At 36.0% G+C, this 18,206-nt stretch overlaps 1 protein-coding gene across 1 annotated transcript in view; it reads right to left on the reverse strand.

The window, feature by feature from the left end:
* IL1RAPL2 (interleukin 1 receptor accessory protein like 2) overlaps positions 1 to 18,206 on the reverse strand; it is a 535,136-nt gene that overhangs the window by 35,938 nt on the left and 480,992 nt on the right. Inside the window, exon 7 of the mRNA XM_060086424.1 lies at positions 5,712 to 5,841. Coding sequence (XP_059942407.1) covers positions 5,712 to 5,841 — 130 coding nt within the window. The remainder of the gene's footprint in view (positions 1 to 5,711; positions 5,842 to 18,206) is intronic.

Here is an 18,206-nt window from a genome sequence, read left to right on the forward strand (position 1 = left end):
AGATAAATTGAATATGTTTTTCAGGTCAAGAATTATACAAGATTTGGTAAACTTGCTTTATGGTATTGCCTGGGGGAAAAACATTAGCTATTGATAGGGAGATTTGTAAAGTGAGATTTATAATTGGAAATTACTCTCCATTGGGGCAAAGCAATTGCACTGAAATTCATGCAGTCTCCATCGACTATCAGATGCAATTCACAACCCTGCAGGGAAGCTTAAGGACTATTATTTCTTGTTTAATAGGATTAGTTCAGTTTCTCTGGGATTTTTTATTAACACTGTGGAATATGTACCTCACTGTAATTAAAAAGAAAATTCTCAAGCCTCTGTTAAGATTAATTAAAAGGAAGGTCTGTAAAGGTGTGGAACTGAGTTGGTCTTGTTAGAATGCTTATACCCAAAGACTACTCCTGTTCATGAACTCTCTTACCCCACTTTGCAAGCCATTCCCATTAAGATTAAACAGAGGGACAGAAATTAGGAAGTCCTCTCCTAATGATAGTTTCCACTGGGTCTACTCCAAATAATAATTTGACTTCTCTGAATAGACATGGTAGAGCTTGTAGAGAGCAGCTTGTTGCAAGGACTTTAAAACGGTAGATAAAAATAACCAGATTTGCACAACGGTAGCTTATGCTACTGCACATGCAAAATTCCCTTAACATCCCCACAGCTGACATCTTTTGGAGTCAGTGGAAACGCTGTGATGCAGTTGTATGGGGTAGGCTGGCAGTTGTGATTGGATGCTACATTTGCATTCAAAGTTCCTTAGGGCTCAGTCTCTTAGAAACATCATGGACTTTGGTAGGGCTATGCCAATTTCTGCCTAAAGGGAGATAAAGGAGAATCTGTATGCCCAGAGTGGAGTTTGAGTACATTGGCAGCAGGTTGCAAGTAAGGAGATACAAGGAACCATGGTGGTCAAAGTAACCCAGAGAACAAACAAATAAGCACTCCAAAACCCTGGTCAGGATTCGATCAAATCTGCTAGTCAAACTACAAGGGAACTGATGAACACAGAGGCTGCACTGACTATAGTCTGAGCAGCATTATTTCATCAAGACTTTGGTAAATATCCAAGCTTTTCCCTCAGGTAGATTTTTTTCTTCGAAGTCTTCTATTCCTCTGGGGCAATACTAAGAGATAAAAAGGTACAACACACACTTCTAGGATCAAGCTGCTGCCCAGGAAATGGAGAACCTAGGCAGTATGGTCAGTCGTCTTGCCAGATCCATTGCCTCTGCAGCAGCTTCTCCATAAGTTAACTTCTTAAGAGCAATTAATTTACATCCCCACTTCTTAGATCTACTGGGCAGTGCACTTCTGACATATGTGCACGGCACAAGAGCTGTGATTCAATTAAAATATGAAGTAAATACAATACCCTTTGGGAGAGCTATGCATTCAGAAGGAAATTTTGTTTCCAGAAATGCTTTTGAGAGGAATCCTCTACTTCACATCTTCAGCATTCTGCTGTCAGAACCGTTCCCTTTGGAGAGTATATGTGGGCTATGAAAGAATGCAGATCTTTTCTTGATTGAACTAATGGTATGATTAGCAACTTTTTTTTTGATGAAACTACCAGATTTGTTCCAATCCACCATACTGTGTAAAAACCTTGTTTCAAGGACATAGCTTTTGGAAGCTAGAAAACAGAATCTAGTAATTAACTCGTGTGTTAGCATAAATGGCCATAGCCTGAATGAATTCCCACACCCACACAAGCTCCCAAATAGATCATAGATCATACAATTAATATTACAAAATGGCCAACTATATGTTTCTCTTGGCCAGGAATTCCTGGCTCTTTGTTTGCACTTCTCTGAAAGTGTCTCCAGTTAGCTAGTAAGGTTTTGTGAAATTTTCAAAACAAATTCTATGTTACTTGCCTCCCCTGCAAAAATATATGTATACACCCTTTGTTACTGGAAGGGTTGCAGAGGGTAGAGAAAGAGGATCTAACAGAATCCAGTAAACAATGATGTTTTGCAAATCCTGAAAGTTTGACTTCCTATAGCGCTTTAATATCTGGGTGACTCATTTGGCACCTAATACAGTGGCTGGGACTGGATTAAACTGTTTCACATATGTGTGCTTTGTCTCCCACCACTAATCATTTGCTGCTGGAGCAGCAGCATGGCCTAACTTTTCTTTTGTAAAACGGTATAACCACTTTGGAGTATAGTTTGGAAGATTCTTAAAAAGTTAGATAATTCTGGAGAAAAAAAAAGACAGTAAGTAAAAACTAAGGCCATTTGAATGAAGTATTGACTTTAGTTAATAATAACGTATCAATTTTGGTTAATTGTAACAAATATACCATAGTAACTTAAGATGTTAATAACAAGAAAAACTGCCTCTTTTGCCATGTGAGGACATGTGAGGGTACAGTAAGAAAATGGCCATCTATCAACCAGGAAGTGAGCTCACATCAGCCACTGAGTCTGCTGGTGCCTTGATTTTGGACTTCCCAATCTCTAGAACTGTGAGAAATAAATATTTGTTGTTTAACCCACCCAGTCTATGGAATTTATAGCAGCTGAACAGAATAAGACACTATCTTTACAATTTTTCTGTAAATCTAAAATTATTCTAAAAAGTAAAGTTTTTTTTAAAAAAAAGCTTTAAAAGGAACTAAAACAGTTAAATGTACACTTACTATCTAATTCATCCATTCCATGTCTAGACATTTATCCAGGGATAAAGGAAATATATATGCATGCAAAGATGCATACATGTATGTTCATAGCAGCTTTATCTGTAATAGCCCTCAAACTGGAAACAACCCAAATGTCCATCAACAAGTGAATGGATAACCAAATTGTTTATATCCATATAATAGAATAATACTGAGCAATAAAAAAGAAGAATGAACTACTGATACATGTAACAAGACAGATGAATCTCAAAATAATTGTGTTTAGTGAAATAATCCAGACAATAAAAGAGTACATACTGCATGATTCCGTTTATATAAAACTCTATAAAATGCAAACTGATTTATAGTGACAGAAAGATAAGTGTTGTTTTGAAAGAAGGGCAGGAGGGGGGCATTAGCAAGGAGCACCAGGAAACTTACGGGTAATTTATATGTTCATTATCTTCATTATGACGATGGTTTCATAGGTGAATACATATATCAATCAGCCCTTACAGATTATACAATCTAAATTGTGTGTTTATTGTATGTCAATTATGTGCCAATAAACCTGTTTATTTTTTTAAAAATCCAATTAGTCATGTATAGGAAAAGGGAAATAATTATCTTAGGCTCATATAACTACTACCTTTGATCATTAAACATAGCTCTGAGCTTTTTGGTAGTGGAAATTTTGCTTCTTTGTACCACTGTACCTACCACTGGCTGTTTGGGGAACAGTTTCTTTCTCTGAAAAATGACGAGTGACCCTTAAAGTCTTTTACAGGCAGTTATATTGAGAATAATTCTAAACATGTATCTTCTGAAATAAGTTAATATAAATTCATTTGCATTAATTTCATAAACCTTAACTTGAAATTGGCTAATAAAGTGATACCTATTAGGAACCTTAAAGATTAAATGGGAATTAATAGTTAAGAACTATTTGTAAGTAGTATACTGATTATTTTTTTCTGAGTATCTGTTTTATGTCAGACAATCAATTAGAAGTATTTTTAATAGCTTTATTGAGATATCATTTACATACCATACAATTCATCCATTTAAAATGCACAATTCACTGTTTTTTAGTATATTCACAGGTATGTGCAACCATCAGCACAGTCAATTTTGTAACATTTTCATCACCTCAAAAAGAAGCCTTAGACTCAAAGGGCATAGAGATTCCTCTTGGGGTGATGAAAAATTTCTGGAACTAGATAGTGGTGATGGTTGCACAACACTGTGAATGTATTAAATGTTACTGAATTGTACACTTTAAAATAGTGCATTTTAGATTACAATACTGTATCCAGCACACCAAAACCCACTCCATAAAACTCACCCATATACTTTAGGTACTTACCCTTATCGCTCCATTCTCCCAGCTCTAAGCAAACACTAATATACTTTTGTCTCTATAGATTGGCCTATTCTAGGCATTTCATATAAATGAAATAATATAATATGTGGTCTTTTGTCACTGACTTCTTTCACTGAGAATGTTTTCAAGGTTCATCCATGTTGTAGTGTGTATCACTATCTCATTTATTCCTTTATATGGCTGAACACTATTCCACTGTATGAATACATCACATTTTATTTATCCATGCATCAGTTAATGGTCATTTAAGCTGTTTCTACCTATTATCTATTATGAATAATGCTACTGTGAACATTTATATACAAGTTTTTGTGTGGATATATGTTTTGATTTCTCTTGGTTATATACCTAGGAAGGGAATTGCTGATAACTCTTTGTTTAACCATTTGAGGAATTGCAGAAAGTGGCTGCACCATTTTACACTCCCACCAGAAGTATATGAGGGTTCCAATTTCTCTGCATCCTCGTCAGCACTTGTTGTAATCTGACTTTTTGATTATAGCTATCCTAGTGAGTATGAAGTATTGGCCAAAAAGTTTGTTGGGGTTTTCCATACCATCTTACAGAAAAACCCAAATGAACTTTTTGGCTGACCCAATATTATCACATGGTTTTGATTGATCTCTCCCTGATGACTAATGGTGTCAGGTACATTTTCATGTACTTTTTTTCCTAGAAATATGCTCCTATAGAGAATATTTTGCATAAACTCTCAGGGGGTTCATAGACCCTCAAAGTTATGAACCCCTAGAGGGGAGTTATTACATGGACACATGAAGAGAAACTGTCATGGTTGTTACTATAAATTATACCTAATCACAGTAAATAATATAATGTGTATGTTTTTCTTTTACACTGCTATATATTTAATAAGAAAAAGAAAAGAACACATTTTAACATTAGTTGCACTGAAATACTGGTTTGCTTTCCATTTCATGAGTCTTAATAGCAGTGGAGAGGGAGGGGTCCCAATTCCTACTGGAGTGAGAAAAGTACATTATATATCACCATTTCTGAAATCAAAGGGTAACTCCATAGACTGAGGTAGAAAAAATTACCTATCTCTTATTTGTACAATGTGGTCATATACATAGGATTAGAAAACCAATAGAATAGATGTCTATATATCAGGGAGGTATCTGTGTAACAGGAGAGTGAAAAGAGGTCTAGGGAGGTACTAACCTGAAAGTCACTTTCAGGATGAGCAGTGGGTACTGGGAAAAAGAAACACTATTTAACAAGAGTCAACAGTTATTTTGGCGAGTACTGGCTTACTACTGCTACCACAGCTTTATACTTATGACATATGAAAGTTGTCTGTTCCCAGGGAGTAAATGAGCATTTGCCCTGTGGTCTGAAGAGTCACCTACAAAGTTTGGATCTTTGCTGGGACTGGAGAAACAGTGGCCTAAGCTTTGAAACCTTAAAGGAATTTGCTTAGGCAGCTTTGAGGGAATCATTATACCCCATGGTATATTCTTAGAACCTGAGAAAACTTCCTTATATTGGAAGCTTATACATTAACATTTCTTAAGGCAGTCAGCCTCACTCTCTCCACCAGATTAGCTTTTAGAAAATGGAATGATTTGGAGTTGCAATTAAAATCCCAGGCAGAAGCTCTTCTAGGATGTTCCATTGCTTAACTGCAAACACAGCAAAAAAAAGTAAGCAATTCAAGTTCTGTACCTTATTTCACCTTCTCTAATGTGACCTGCCAGTTCCTCAATAAACTTCTCCCCTTTCATCCAGTAGATCATTGGTCCGGACTCTCCACTGAATCCAAAGAATGCTTTGCAAGGGATGTTCAGAGGCTTACCTGAGAATGACAGAGAAAAAAATGAGCAAATGGCTCTGGTTATCATTGGAAGACAGAAAAGGACCATTTAACATCCAAAGGAAAACTCAGAAGTGACCCATTTACAACTCTTCTTCCAATCACCTTATCACTGCAAATGAGAACATTTTAAAATAGTTACAAGGGCCTATGGGAAATTTTAAAATTCAATATATTATCAAAAATGATAAAGTAAAGAAAATTACTAAGATTTTAGAACTGCTTATTTTTACTGCCTCCCTCCTAGGAACTAATATGAAAGAATCATATGGAAGGAACCCTCTTTTATTTTCCTTTTTTGAGAATATTAATAACTGCTTACTTGGACTTACCTTTGAAGTTAACATTAATCAAAATATAAGTTCATTTTTGATTTGTGAGAAAACATATAATAGACTATCCATTATTACTAAGATTGCATAGAGAAATTTTGTTAATTCTGATTATTGTATATTCTGAGAAAAAATGGATAATTCAAATCAAATAAGAATTTTATAATTATAAGAATATCTATAAAAAGTACATGGAGTGAAAACTCAGTCTAACCATATCTTCGATATTCCTTGTGTCACCTACAGTACTTAAATAATTCTAGGCAATACTGCAGTTTTTTTACTATGCATCTTTGTGATTATAGCTAAAAACTTTGTTTTAATTATGAATTTATCATCAAATATATAAGCAATTATGTTTTTGCTGGCGTTGATTTTATTTTCTTCTTATAAAGTAAATCAGTAAGGGAAGAATGCTATAGAGAGTACAATCTTGACATTTCTGAAAAAGGAATCCCCTAATTCATAAATCATAATATAACATATCATTTTCTCTATAACATGTAATTTTTGCCCTGCTTGGAACACTAGATAAAGCAGTTTCAAAAATATTTTTTTCCTTGTAGAGTACATGGTGAAGTTGTTCCCATTATAACTCTGAGCTGTGTAAAATTTCTCCATTCTATTCTTAAATTGATCCAAAACTCCCATGTTCTAAGAACTATTACTTTTTGGGAACCTTTCTATTTAATCACCATAACTAGCAGATGGCTTGCTTTGAGGACCATTTTCACCAAGAAACAATTTTAATTGGAGTTAGGGTCTACACTGAGACAGTGGAAATTAAGAAAACCTCATAGACATATGGATGCTGGGTGATAGGCTGGGCTTAACCACAATGAGTGTTACCAAATATTGGTCTTTTATAGTGTAAATTTCTCTCTCAGCAAGATGACTTGTCATGGACCTTTGGGATCATTCAATTACTCTCAAAAGCTTTGATATCAACAGTCTTTCATATATGTGAGGCTAATCTGAAACAAGGTTATTCATTGTTTCTTTGAACATGTGTTTTGTGATACAAGCTTGTCTAAAAAATGGAAGACAGCCTTGTATAGCTAAGAGATGTGGGTCCTTGTTTTGGATCTATCATTAAAAAGTAGACTCTCTGGCCCTGAGTACATTACCTAACCTTTTACAAACTGATTTCTCATATATGTAATAACGATGGTAATAATACTTTGGAGGCTCAGATAAGACAATATCTACAAAAGTGCTTGGTGAATGTGCAAGTCCCATCCATATTTAGCAAGGTTGTGTTTTCCTTCCAAGGCTTGGTCTTTCAAAAAGTCAAGTTTGAGCCATAATTCTATATGTGTAATGAGATAGATAACTGTTCATTTTGATCCTGCCAATCTCATGTCCTTCTTTTATTTATGAGTGCCTATGGTTCTTATCAATGCTCTATAAATATTTCCCAGATTCTAGAGTAGGTGTGATTCATCTAAGCAGGCCCCATGTTCTCTAAACCCGAACACAGGGTCTTTTTATGCCTTACTGTTCTTCATTCCCATGAAATTAAAGGTATTACAGAGTGTCAAACTAGATGGCAAAAGATCCAGAGACTGTGATAAACATTATTATAAGGATCCCAGTTGCTAAAACTACCAGTATATACATTTATACAAATAAATTCTGGTTGTCATTCCTTTGGGCTATGTTGAAAGAATATATCAAATAAAATACCTTTTAGTGATTCCTAGCATGTGGGTACTCAGGCCTGGTTTGATTTTAATGGAAAAAGACAATTATAGCAATGTGCAAAAAGGTGCCTCCTTGAGGTGGTCTATCAAAAATGACAGCATCTGCCCTTTCCTTGGCACTACACAATGGGTACTGACTATTGCAGCGATTTCTCCTGGGAATGTTTTTACTCTCCCATCAGACAGGTTTTGTTAAATAAATGCAAGAGACATATTTCAGCGGTCTAGTTTCTACAAATGCTGAACAAATATCCTGAAGCCTTTGTCAACGGCTTAAACAGGAAGATGGTCCAATCATCATACGCAGTACTCTGAGGAGAGTCCCAAAATGATCAGCTCTTGCGCCAGATAGTGAGAATCAATGTGTGCCACGTTGTGAGTACCTCTTCTTTCAAAAGGCCTGGGAGGGATCTCGGCACTGATTGAGCAAATAACCTGCAACAGTCTCTCCAGGTTTTTCTAAAATCAGGCTTACGTGCATGTGCAAACTCCTATCTACCATTTGTATCTGTTTGCTATTGTATTGTTTTGCCTCCAGATGTTTTCAAAGTCATTCCTATGGTACTGTATATCCTACTAGTAGAGATGACCAACTCATATTTGTATCTAAAAAGGATTGTACAGTAGGTTGAAGACTATCAAAATAAAAATAACTCTGTGAGCTTCTCAGTGTTTTGTGCTGTTTACAAGGTAACAGCTTTAGACATAACTCCCTTTTAGGTTCAGTCTGTATTACTAGTAATTTCTCTATCACTTTATTAAGTCTAGACCAGTCAACAAAACATATGTTCATACAAAGACTTATATATGAATGTTCATACCAGCTTTATTTGTAATACCCCAAAACTGGAAATAGTCCAAATTTTCATGAACAGGTGAAGGAATACTCTGGTACATCCATACAAAAAATATTCATCAGGTATGAAAAAGATGAAGTACTGATACATACCACAACATGATTTTTGAGATTAAAGCAATTATACTAAGTTAAAGAGGTCAAACAAAAGAGTGCATGCTTTATGACTCAATTTATATAAAAATCTAGGAAGTTAAAATTAATCTAGTTTCTTAAAAAGTTGAACATCTGCCATTTGATCCAACCATTCCATATGAAAGCCTTTGTCTATATAAGACTTGTACACAAATATTCATATCAGATTTATTTTTTCAATTGAGGTATAATTGACATATTATATTAGTTTTAGGTATACAACACAATGATTTGATATTTGAATATATTGCAAAATGATCACCAAAATAAGTCTAGTTAACATGTCACCACACATAGTCATGAATTTATTTTTTCTTGTGATGAAGGCTTTTACGATCTACCCTCTTAGCAACTTTCAAAATGCAATACAGTATTAACTATAGTCACCATGTTGTACATTATATCACCATGACTTACTTATTTTATAACTGGAAGTTTGTACTTATTGACCCCTCATTTTGCCCACCCACCACAAACCCCACCTCTGGCAACCATCGATCTATTTTTATCTATGAGTTTGTTTTTTATTTATTTGTTTGTTTTAGATTCCACATATAATTGAGGTCATACAGTATTTGTCTTTGTATGACTTATTTCACTTAGCATAATGCCCTCAACGTCCATCCATGTTGTTTCAAATGGTGAGATTTCATTCTTTTTCATGGGTGAATGATATTTCATTACACACACACACAAACACCACATTTTCTTTATCCATTCACCCATTGATGGACACTTAGGTTGTTTCCATATCTTGGCTATTGTAAGTAATGCTCCAATGAATATGGGGGTGCAGATATCTTTTTGAGCTAGTGTGTTCATTTTCTTTGGATAAATACTCAGAACAGAATTACTGAATCACATGGTAGTTCTATTTTTAATTTTGAGAAAACTCCATACTGTTTCCCATAGTGGCTGTACTAATTTACATTCCTACCAACAGTGCACAAGGTTTCCTTTTTTTCCACATCCTCACCAACACTTGTTATCTGTTGTTTTTTTGATAATAGCCATTCTAACAGGTGTGAGGTGATCTCATTGTGGTTTGATTTGCATTTCTCTGACGATTATTTCATGTACCTGTTAGCAATCTGTTGATTATCATTTCATGTACCTGTTGGCCAACTGCATGTCTTCTTTGGAAATATGTTTGTTCAGATCTACCCATTTCTAAATCAAGTTTTTTTTGTTTTTGACTTGGTTTGCTATTGAGTTATATGTGTTCTTTATATATTTTGGATATTTACCACCTATCATATATATGATTTGCAAATATTTTCTCTTATTCAGTCGGTTGCCTTTTCATTGTTGATGGTTTCCTTTATTGTGCAAAAGCTTTTTTGTTTGATGTAATCCCATTTGTTTATTTTTGTTTTTGTTGCTTTTGGTTTGGAGTCAGATTTTAAAAATCATCTCCAAACTAACTGATATCAAGGAGTTTACTGCCTATGTTTTGTTCTAGGAATTTTATAGGTTCAGGTGTTTCATTCTATTCTTTAATCCATTTTGAGTTAATTTTTGTATATGATATAGGATGTTTATCCAGTTTCATTCTTTTGCATGTGGTTGTCCAGTTTTCCCAACAACATTTATTGAAGATACTGGCCTTTCCTCATTGTATATTTTTGACTCCTGTGTCATAAATTAACTAACTGACCATATATGTGTGGGTGTATTTCTGGGCTCTATATTCTGTTCCATTGATCTATGTGTCTGTTTTTATGCCAGTACCATGCTGATTTGATTACTGTAGCTTTGTAATACAGTTTGAAATCAGGGAGTATGATGCCTCCATATTTGTTCTTCTTTCTCAAAATGTTTTGGCTATCCATGTCTTTTATTGTCCCATACAAATTTTAGGATTGTTTATTCTATTTATGTAAAAAAAATGCCATTGCCATTTTGATAGGGATTGCATTGAATCTGTAGATTACTTTGGATAGTATAGACATTTTAACAGTATTGTTTCTTCCAATCCATGAGCATAGGATATCTTTCCATTTATTTTTGTCTTCTTCCATATCTTTCATGATGTCTTATAGTGTTCAGTGTATAAGTCTTTCACTTCCTTGGTTAAATTTATTCCTAGTAATTTTATTCTCTTGATGCAATTGTAAATGGAGTTTTATTCTTAATTTCTCTTAATGATAGTTTGTTATTTGTGTATAGAAATGCGACAGACTTTGGTATATTGATTTCATATCCTGCAACTTTACTGAATTCATTTATTAGTCTTGACAGTTTTTTTGTTGAGTCTTTACGGTTTTCTATACATAATATCATGTCATCTGCAAATAGTAACAGTTTTAATTATTCCTATTCACTTTGGATGATTTTATTTATTTTTCTTGCCTAATTGTTCTGGTTAGGACTTCCAATACTCTGTTGAATAAAAATGGTGAAAGTAGACATTCTTGTCTTGTTCTTAATCTTAGAAGAAAAGCTTTTAGCTCTTCACCACTGAGTATGATGTTAGCTGTGGGCCTGTCATATATGGCCTTTATTATGTTGAGGGATGTTCCCTGTATAACCACTGTGTTGAGAATTTCTATCATACGTGGAAGTTGAATTTTATCAAATGCTTTTCCTGCATCTATTGAGATGATCATATCATTTTTCACCTTTATTTTTTTGAATTTTATTTATATTTTTGATACAGCAAGTTCTTATTAGTTACCTATTTTATATATATTAGTGTATACATTTCAATCCCAATCTCCCAATTCATTCCCCCACCCCCCACCACTTTCCCCCCTTAGTGTCCATACGTTTGTTTTCTACATCTGTGTCTCTATTTTTGCTCTGCAAACCGGTTCATCTGTGCCATTTTTCTAGGTTCCACATATATGCCTTTACTTTTTAATGTGATGTATCCCATTGATTTGCAGTTGTTTAGCCATTCTTGCATGCCTGGAATAAATCCCACTTGATTATGGGGTACAATCCTTTTCATAAATTGTTGAATTTTGTTTGATAATGTTTTGTTGAGGATTTTTGCATATATTTTCATTTGGGATATTGGCCTGTAATTTTATTTTCTTGTGGTGTCCTAATCTGGTTTTGGTTTCATGGTAACACTAGCCTTGTAAAATGAAGCTGGAAGTGTTCCCTCCTCTACAGGTTTTTGGAAGAGTTTGAGAATAATTGGTATTAATCCTTTCATGTTGGGTAGAATCCATCAGTGAAGACATCTGATTCTGGACTTCTGTTTCTTGGGAAGTTTTTGACTACTGGTTCAACCTCCTTACTAGTAATCAGTCTGTTCAGATTTTCTTTCTTCAGGATTCAGTCTTAGAATGTTGTCTATTTCTAGGAATTTACCCATTTCTTCTAGGTTATCCAGTTTGTTGGCATATGATTTTCATAGTACTCTCTTAAGATCCTTTTATCTGTGGTATCATTTCTAATGTTTCCTCTTTCATTTGTTATGTTATTTTTGTGAGCCCTCTCTTTTTCTTGGTGAGTATAGCTAAAGGTTTGTCAATTTTGTTTACCTTTTCAAAGAACCAACACTTAGTTTCACTAATCTTTTCTATTGTCTTTTTAGTCTTTATTTCATTTATTTCCACTCTGATCTTTGTTATTTCCTTCCTTCTACTAACTTTGGGCTTCATTTGTTTTTCTTTCTCTAGTTCCTTGAAGTATAGTTAGGTTACTTATTTAAGATTTTTTGTTTGTTTGTTTCTTGAGGTAAGCATTTATTGCTATGAACTTCCCTCTTAGAACTGCTTTTGCTGCATCTCACAAATTTTGGTATGTTATATTTCCATTTTCATTTGTTGCACAGTATTTTTAAACTTCTTTTTTGACTTCTTTGTTGATCCATTTGTTGTTTAGCAGCATGTTTAATATTCATATATTTATGTATTTTACAGTTTTCATCTTTTAATTAATTTCTAGATTCATATGATTGTTGTTGAAATGATGCTTGATATGATTATTTTTGTAAGTTTTAAAATGCTGTGTTTATTTATTTTTTAACATCTTTATTGGAGTATAATTGCGTTACAATGTTGTGTTCGTTTCTGCTGTATAATAGTAAATCAGCTATACACACACACACACACACACACACACACACATATATATATATATATATATATATATATATATACACATGTAAATATATCCCCATATCCCCTCCCTCTTGTGTCTCCCTCCTACCCTCTCTATCTCACCACTCTAGGTGGTCACAAAGCACCGAGCTGATCTCCCTGTGCTAAGGGTAAGCTTGATATGATTTTGATCTTCTTAAATTTATTAAGACTTATTCTGTGGCCCAACATATGGTCTATTCTGGAGAATGTTCCATGTGCACTTGAGAAAAAATGTTTATGCTGCTGCTTATGTAATGCCCTTTGATTATATAATGAAGTTTGATTATTTTATTCATTGAATCCATGAATATAGAACCCTCAAATATGAAGGGACGACTGTATACAGTTATGTGTCTTGGTGTAGGTCTCTTTGGGTTCTTCATACAAGGAAATCTCTGGGTTTCTTGGATTTGGGTGTCCATCTCCTTCCCCAGGTTAGGGAAGTTTTCAGCCATTATTTCTCCAAATATGTTGTATGGCCTTTTCTCTCTCTCTTCTTCTGGGACTTCCTATAATGCAAATGTTAGTCTGCTTGGTGTTGTCTCATAAATCTCTTAAGCTATCTTCACTTTTTTTCCCATTCTTTTTCTTTTTGCTGCTCTGATTGGGTGAGTTCTACTGCCTTGTCTTCAGGTAAACTTTTCTTTGCTTCATCTATTATAGTCTGATGTTGAATCCCTCCAGTGTATTTTTCAGTTCAGTTATAGTATTCTTCAGCTCTGTGACTTCTGTTTGGTACTTTCTTACATTTTCTATCTCTGTGTTGAAATTCTCATCCTGTGCTCATCCATTCTTCTCCCAAATTTGGTGAGTATTTTTATGACAATTACTTTGAAATCTATCAAGTAAATTACTTATCTCCATTTCATTAAGGTATTTTACTGAGATTTTATTTTGTTCTTTTGCTTGAAACATATTCCTCTGTTTATTTTCCTTTACCCTCTGTGTTGACTTCTATGAATTAGATAGAACAACCACCTTTTCCAGTCTTGAAGTGGTGACCTCATGTAGGAGATGAACCTTGTTGCTCAACTCACCCTAGATTTTGGTTGTCTCTCAAACCTTTGTGATTGTTCAAGCAGTCTATTATATTTTTAATAGCTCCCAGTAATTTAGGGTGTGCCAAGACTTGTCAGTGGCCTAAAGAGGGGAGGATCTCAGTCAGCACTTAGATTCAGGCAGATTGGAACTCAGGTCCTCAGGAAGCAGCTTTTAAAGTATTCTTATATAACAGTCCTGTGGATCCACAAGTGTAATCCCTGCTAGCCACCAGAGCCAGGCAATCTGGTGGTGTTCTCTGGGCAAACTTGGGGCTCCAGATGAATCTATAAGTTCCTCACTGGGAGACACAGGTGAGCTGGAGTGAGTCAGAGGGAGAGCACAAAGATGATGTCACCTAGCCTGCATTCTTTGAGAGTACCTCCATAGTATCTAGGTGTGAGCCAAATCTGAAGCTCTTGACTCAGGCTGAGGCCCCAGGACTAGCAAGTAGGCCTCTTTCACTGAAAAACTGGGGATGTGTTCCAGTCTGCTGTCTGTGCAGTGCCCTGGGGGTGGTAGTCTGCCAATAACCCTCTCTTGAATTGTTACAGTCCCATGGGACTCAGGAACGCAAGCCACCTGACTCCAGAGCCAGATGATCAGGGGGCATTTGCTGGGCAGCAACTTCAAAAACTGTGGCACCAAATGTAAAATCTGGGGTACCAGACACAGGTAAGAGTTCCCTTCTGAAAGATACTGGTGCTTTGGGGTGTGACAGAAAGAGAGCACAAAGACAGTGCCAGCCCTCTGAGGTCTCTGGGAAGGTTTATAGTCAGCCTTTAGATGTGTTTAATTAGAAGTCTGCCCCTCAGGCTGCAGCCATGATGATAAGCTAACAGGCCTGTTTCACGGAAAGATTGAGCTTCTGGGTCTACTGTCTCTTCTTGTGCCCTGAGAGTGGTAGCTGTTTAAGAACCCTTTCTCTATTGATTACAGTCTTTGGGGGCCTGCAAGTGTAAGTCTCACTGACCCTCAGAGCCAGGTGATGTAGAGGTGTCCACTGGAAGCAGCTGCAAAAAGCAAGGCACCAGATGTAAAAACTGTGGTACCAGACACATGTAAAATCTCCCGTCTGGGAGACACTGGTATTATGGAGCAGGCAGAGGGAAAGTGCAAAGATGGCGCCCACTGAGAAAAGAAAAGACAAGATGGTGCCTGTCACCTTTAGCAAGGAAGAAGGAGAGTGTGAAAATGGCCCTCAACAGCCTCTGTCCCTAGGAGACTGGTGCTTTAAGATTAGCAAATTAATCTCTTTCACATAAAGGCTGGGTGCTTTTCAAACAGCTGCTTCTCTGCTGGGCCCTGGGGTGAGTGAGTCCACATGTGAGCACTTTAAGAGCTCTTTCTCAGTTTAATATAGCCCTTTGGGTCTTGGGGATATAAGCTCTGTTGGTTTTCAAAGTCCGATGTTTTGGGGACTCATCTGTTAGGTGCAGGCCTTAAAAGCTGGAGTGATCGATGTGGGGTATGAATCCTTCACTCCTCAGGAAGAAGCTCCAGGTTGGTGACTTCTCTCCCTACTGTGCATTGCCACACTTGGGATGGTATTTATGGTGAGTTTGTATCTCAGCCTCTCCTACCTGTCTTCTTTTCATTTGCCTAATGTGAAGGAGTTTCTTAGCTAGTTCCTATGACTTTTTCAGAGGAAATTATTCCATATGTAGTTGTTAATTTGGTGTGCCTGTGGGAGGAGATGAATTCAGGATCTTCCTACATCATCAATTCAAACCACCTCCCTGTATCAGTTTTATTTGTAATAGCCCAAAACAACTCAAATTTCAGTCAACATGTGGATGGTTACTGATACATTCTACAACATGAATAAAAGTCAAAATCATTATGCTGAGTGAAAGAAGCCAGATGCAAAAGTCTACATATTGTATGATTCCATTTATATTAAATTTTTAGAGAGCACATGATTAGAAAAACAGAAGCAGATCAGTAATTACTTATGGCTGGGGTTAGGGATTGACTGAAAATCTGAAGGAGGAAACTTTTAGGAAATGATAGCAGTGTTTTAAAGCTGCATTGGGATGATGGCTGCATTAATATGTAAACTTACTAAGAGCCATTGAATGGTACAATTTCATGCGTAAATTGTATGATATGTAAATTTCAGCTCAACAAAGTTGTTAAAAGCTAAAAGAAATCCATGTCCTCGGGAAGTTTATGTCTGGGAGGGGAAAGAGGAAGAGGTGAAGGACAATATGCAAAATGAATTAAATATAATGCAAGTTGCAAACATGTTATAGACATCTCAATCTTTGTGTTTTAAGAGCAAAAGTCATCACCCTAATCACTGAATTGTCTATGTATAAGTCTCCTGCTAGCCCAAAGAGACTCTGTTTTGCATTTCAAATCCATACAACAACTTTAAAGGGACAACTTTAAAGGAACCAGAGGCTGAATTATCTAATGTGAGAGAATTGCAGGTAAGAGTGGAATGATAAAATTTATTTAATTTGGCCACACATCTTAATCTCCCCCGTACCTGGACTTTCTAAGAATTTCTCAAGGGCAAAAATTTGACCTTCAATTTCTTTATCTAGATAGATCTGCCCCTCCCCGTATCCATATCCTTGATGGGCTATGGATTTTATAAAGGCCGCAGATAACCAGCAAGTCTCTACTCTTGCCACACAGTTGTTCTTCATTCTTTGTTTTTCTCTTAAAACAGTTTTCAACAAATCTCTTTCAAATTGTTCTATTATCTCTATTTCTTGGGATGCAATTTTTTTTTTCCGTTTGTGTCAGTGGAAGCACACATATGGTGGTTAATTTTCTTGCAAGGTTTGTAATTACTGTGTTTTTATCTACAGTAAGGATTGTTTTCTCTGGGAGTCCTGGGTGGCGAGTGCTGTGGAGGCATTCCCTCAGAGTGGTTCCGAGTTTGCCTCTGCCAAGTCCTTACAAGTTTCACTGGTTTGGAAACAGTTTTTCTGTTAATTTCTTAGCTTAGGGGTTTGTACCACATGTGGGTTGTGTGAATTTAAAGTCCACATCCATGCTTGGTACAAGTTTAGAGTTCCAATTTCTCTGGAGTGTCTCTTCATTCATGACCATGGACCGGACAGAATGTGAATTTCCTGGTTACTTTCCTAGACCAACAACAGAGTTTTCTACTTCCTGTTTCATAGAGTTTCAGGCTTCATAGATTATTCAGGCTTCTAGATTTTTGCTGGGCTCTCAGTTCTAGCTCCACACTTCACACACATCTGTGGCTCTATCATCTGACCTTCAGCCCAAGCTCTTAGACTCCTAAGATCCTTATCTGATTCTGATAGCCTCAGGAGGTATTTTGTTTCCGTTTATGCTCCCTTCTCTGGGTTTGAGTTCCCTTTTCATTCCTAAAGCTTGGGAATTTCCCTTACTTGCTTTCATGCTGAGCTAAGCATGTACAATCTTTATTTTGACCAGCATTTCTCTGTGTTTAGAACAAGAGATGATTCTTTACCATATCAATTCAGTCTATCATATTAACTAGTTGTATGAAGTTCCACCACTTAAATCTATAAGCAGTATATCTTAGGCCTGAATGATCAAGTTAATTTTACATTCATCCCAGGAGTTGAAAGTAGAATTTCTATTCCTGTTGCTGCTAACATAAACGAAGGTTTTCCTTTCTTCCCTGGGCTCACACTTAGATTTGACCTTTACAAGATGAAATGAAAAGAGGAGTGGATATTTGTGATGCCCAATGTAAAAGCCATTCACCTTCTTGCTGTACTTTATGTACTTAAGTTTGTAGTTTCAACTTTCAAGGGCTTTATTCTTTCAGAAGAGAATGCATAATTAGGGCACACACCTTTTGCTTATTTGCCCATGAAGTGCTGAGACTGTCCTGGGCCACCTGCTTCAGTCCAGTTGGTTAATATTAGGACAAACGAAACATAGGGGCATATGTCTCATACTTTCAGTTGTGAGACACATTTTAAGAAGCTTGTTCTAATAATACACTGAATTTGTAAATTAGTTCCTCAAAAACTCATAGCAGAGCTGAGGTTATCATTATATTGATGTCACTCTTACTCATATTCATTTGAACATGCCCTTTCCTGAGTGAAAGATAAAGGATGGAGTCATAACTTGCGTATGGGTAATGTCCATTAAGAGTCTGTCTGTCTGATAGTGAATGTCTTCTGTCCAGTGTGTTAAAGAGGGAAAAAGTTGAGAACCACTGATC

This window comes from Mesoplodon densirostris, chromosome X (genome assembly GCF_025265405.1).
Source record: "Mesoplodon densirostris isolate mMesDen1 chromosome X, mMesDen1 primary haplotype, whole genome shotgun sequence".
NCBI classification, from domain to species: domain Eukaryota; kingdom Metazoa; phylum Chordata; class Mammalia; order Artiodactyla; family Ziphiidae; genus Mesoplodon; species Mesoplodon densirostris.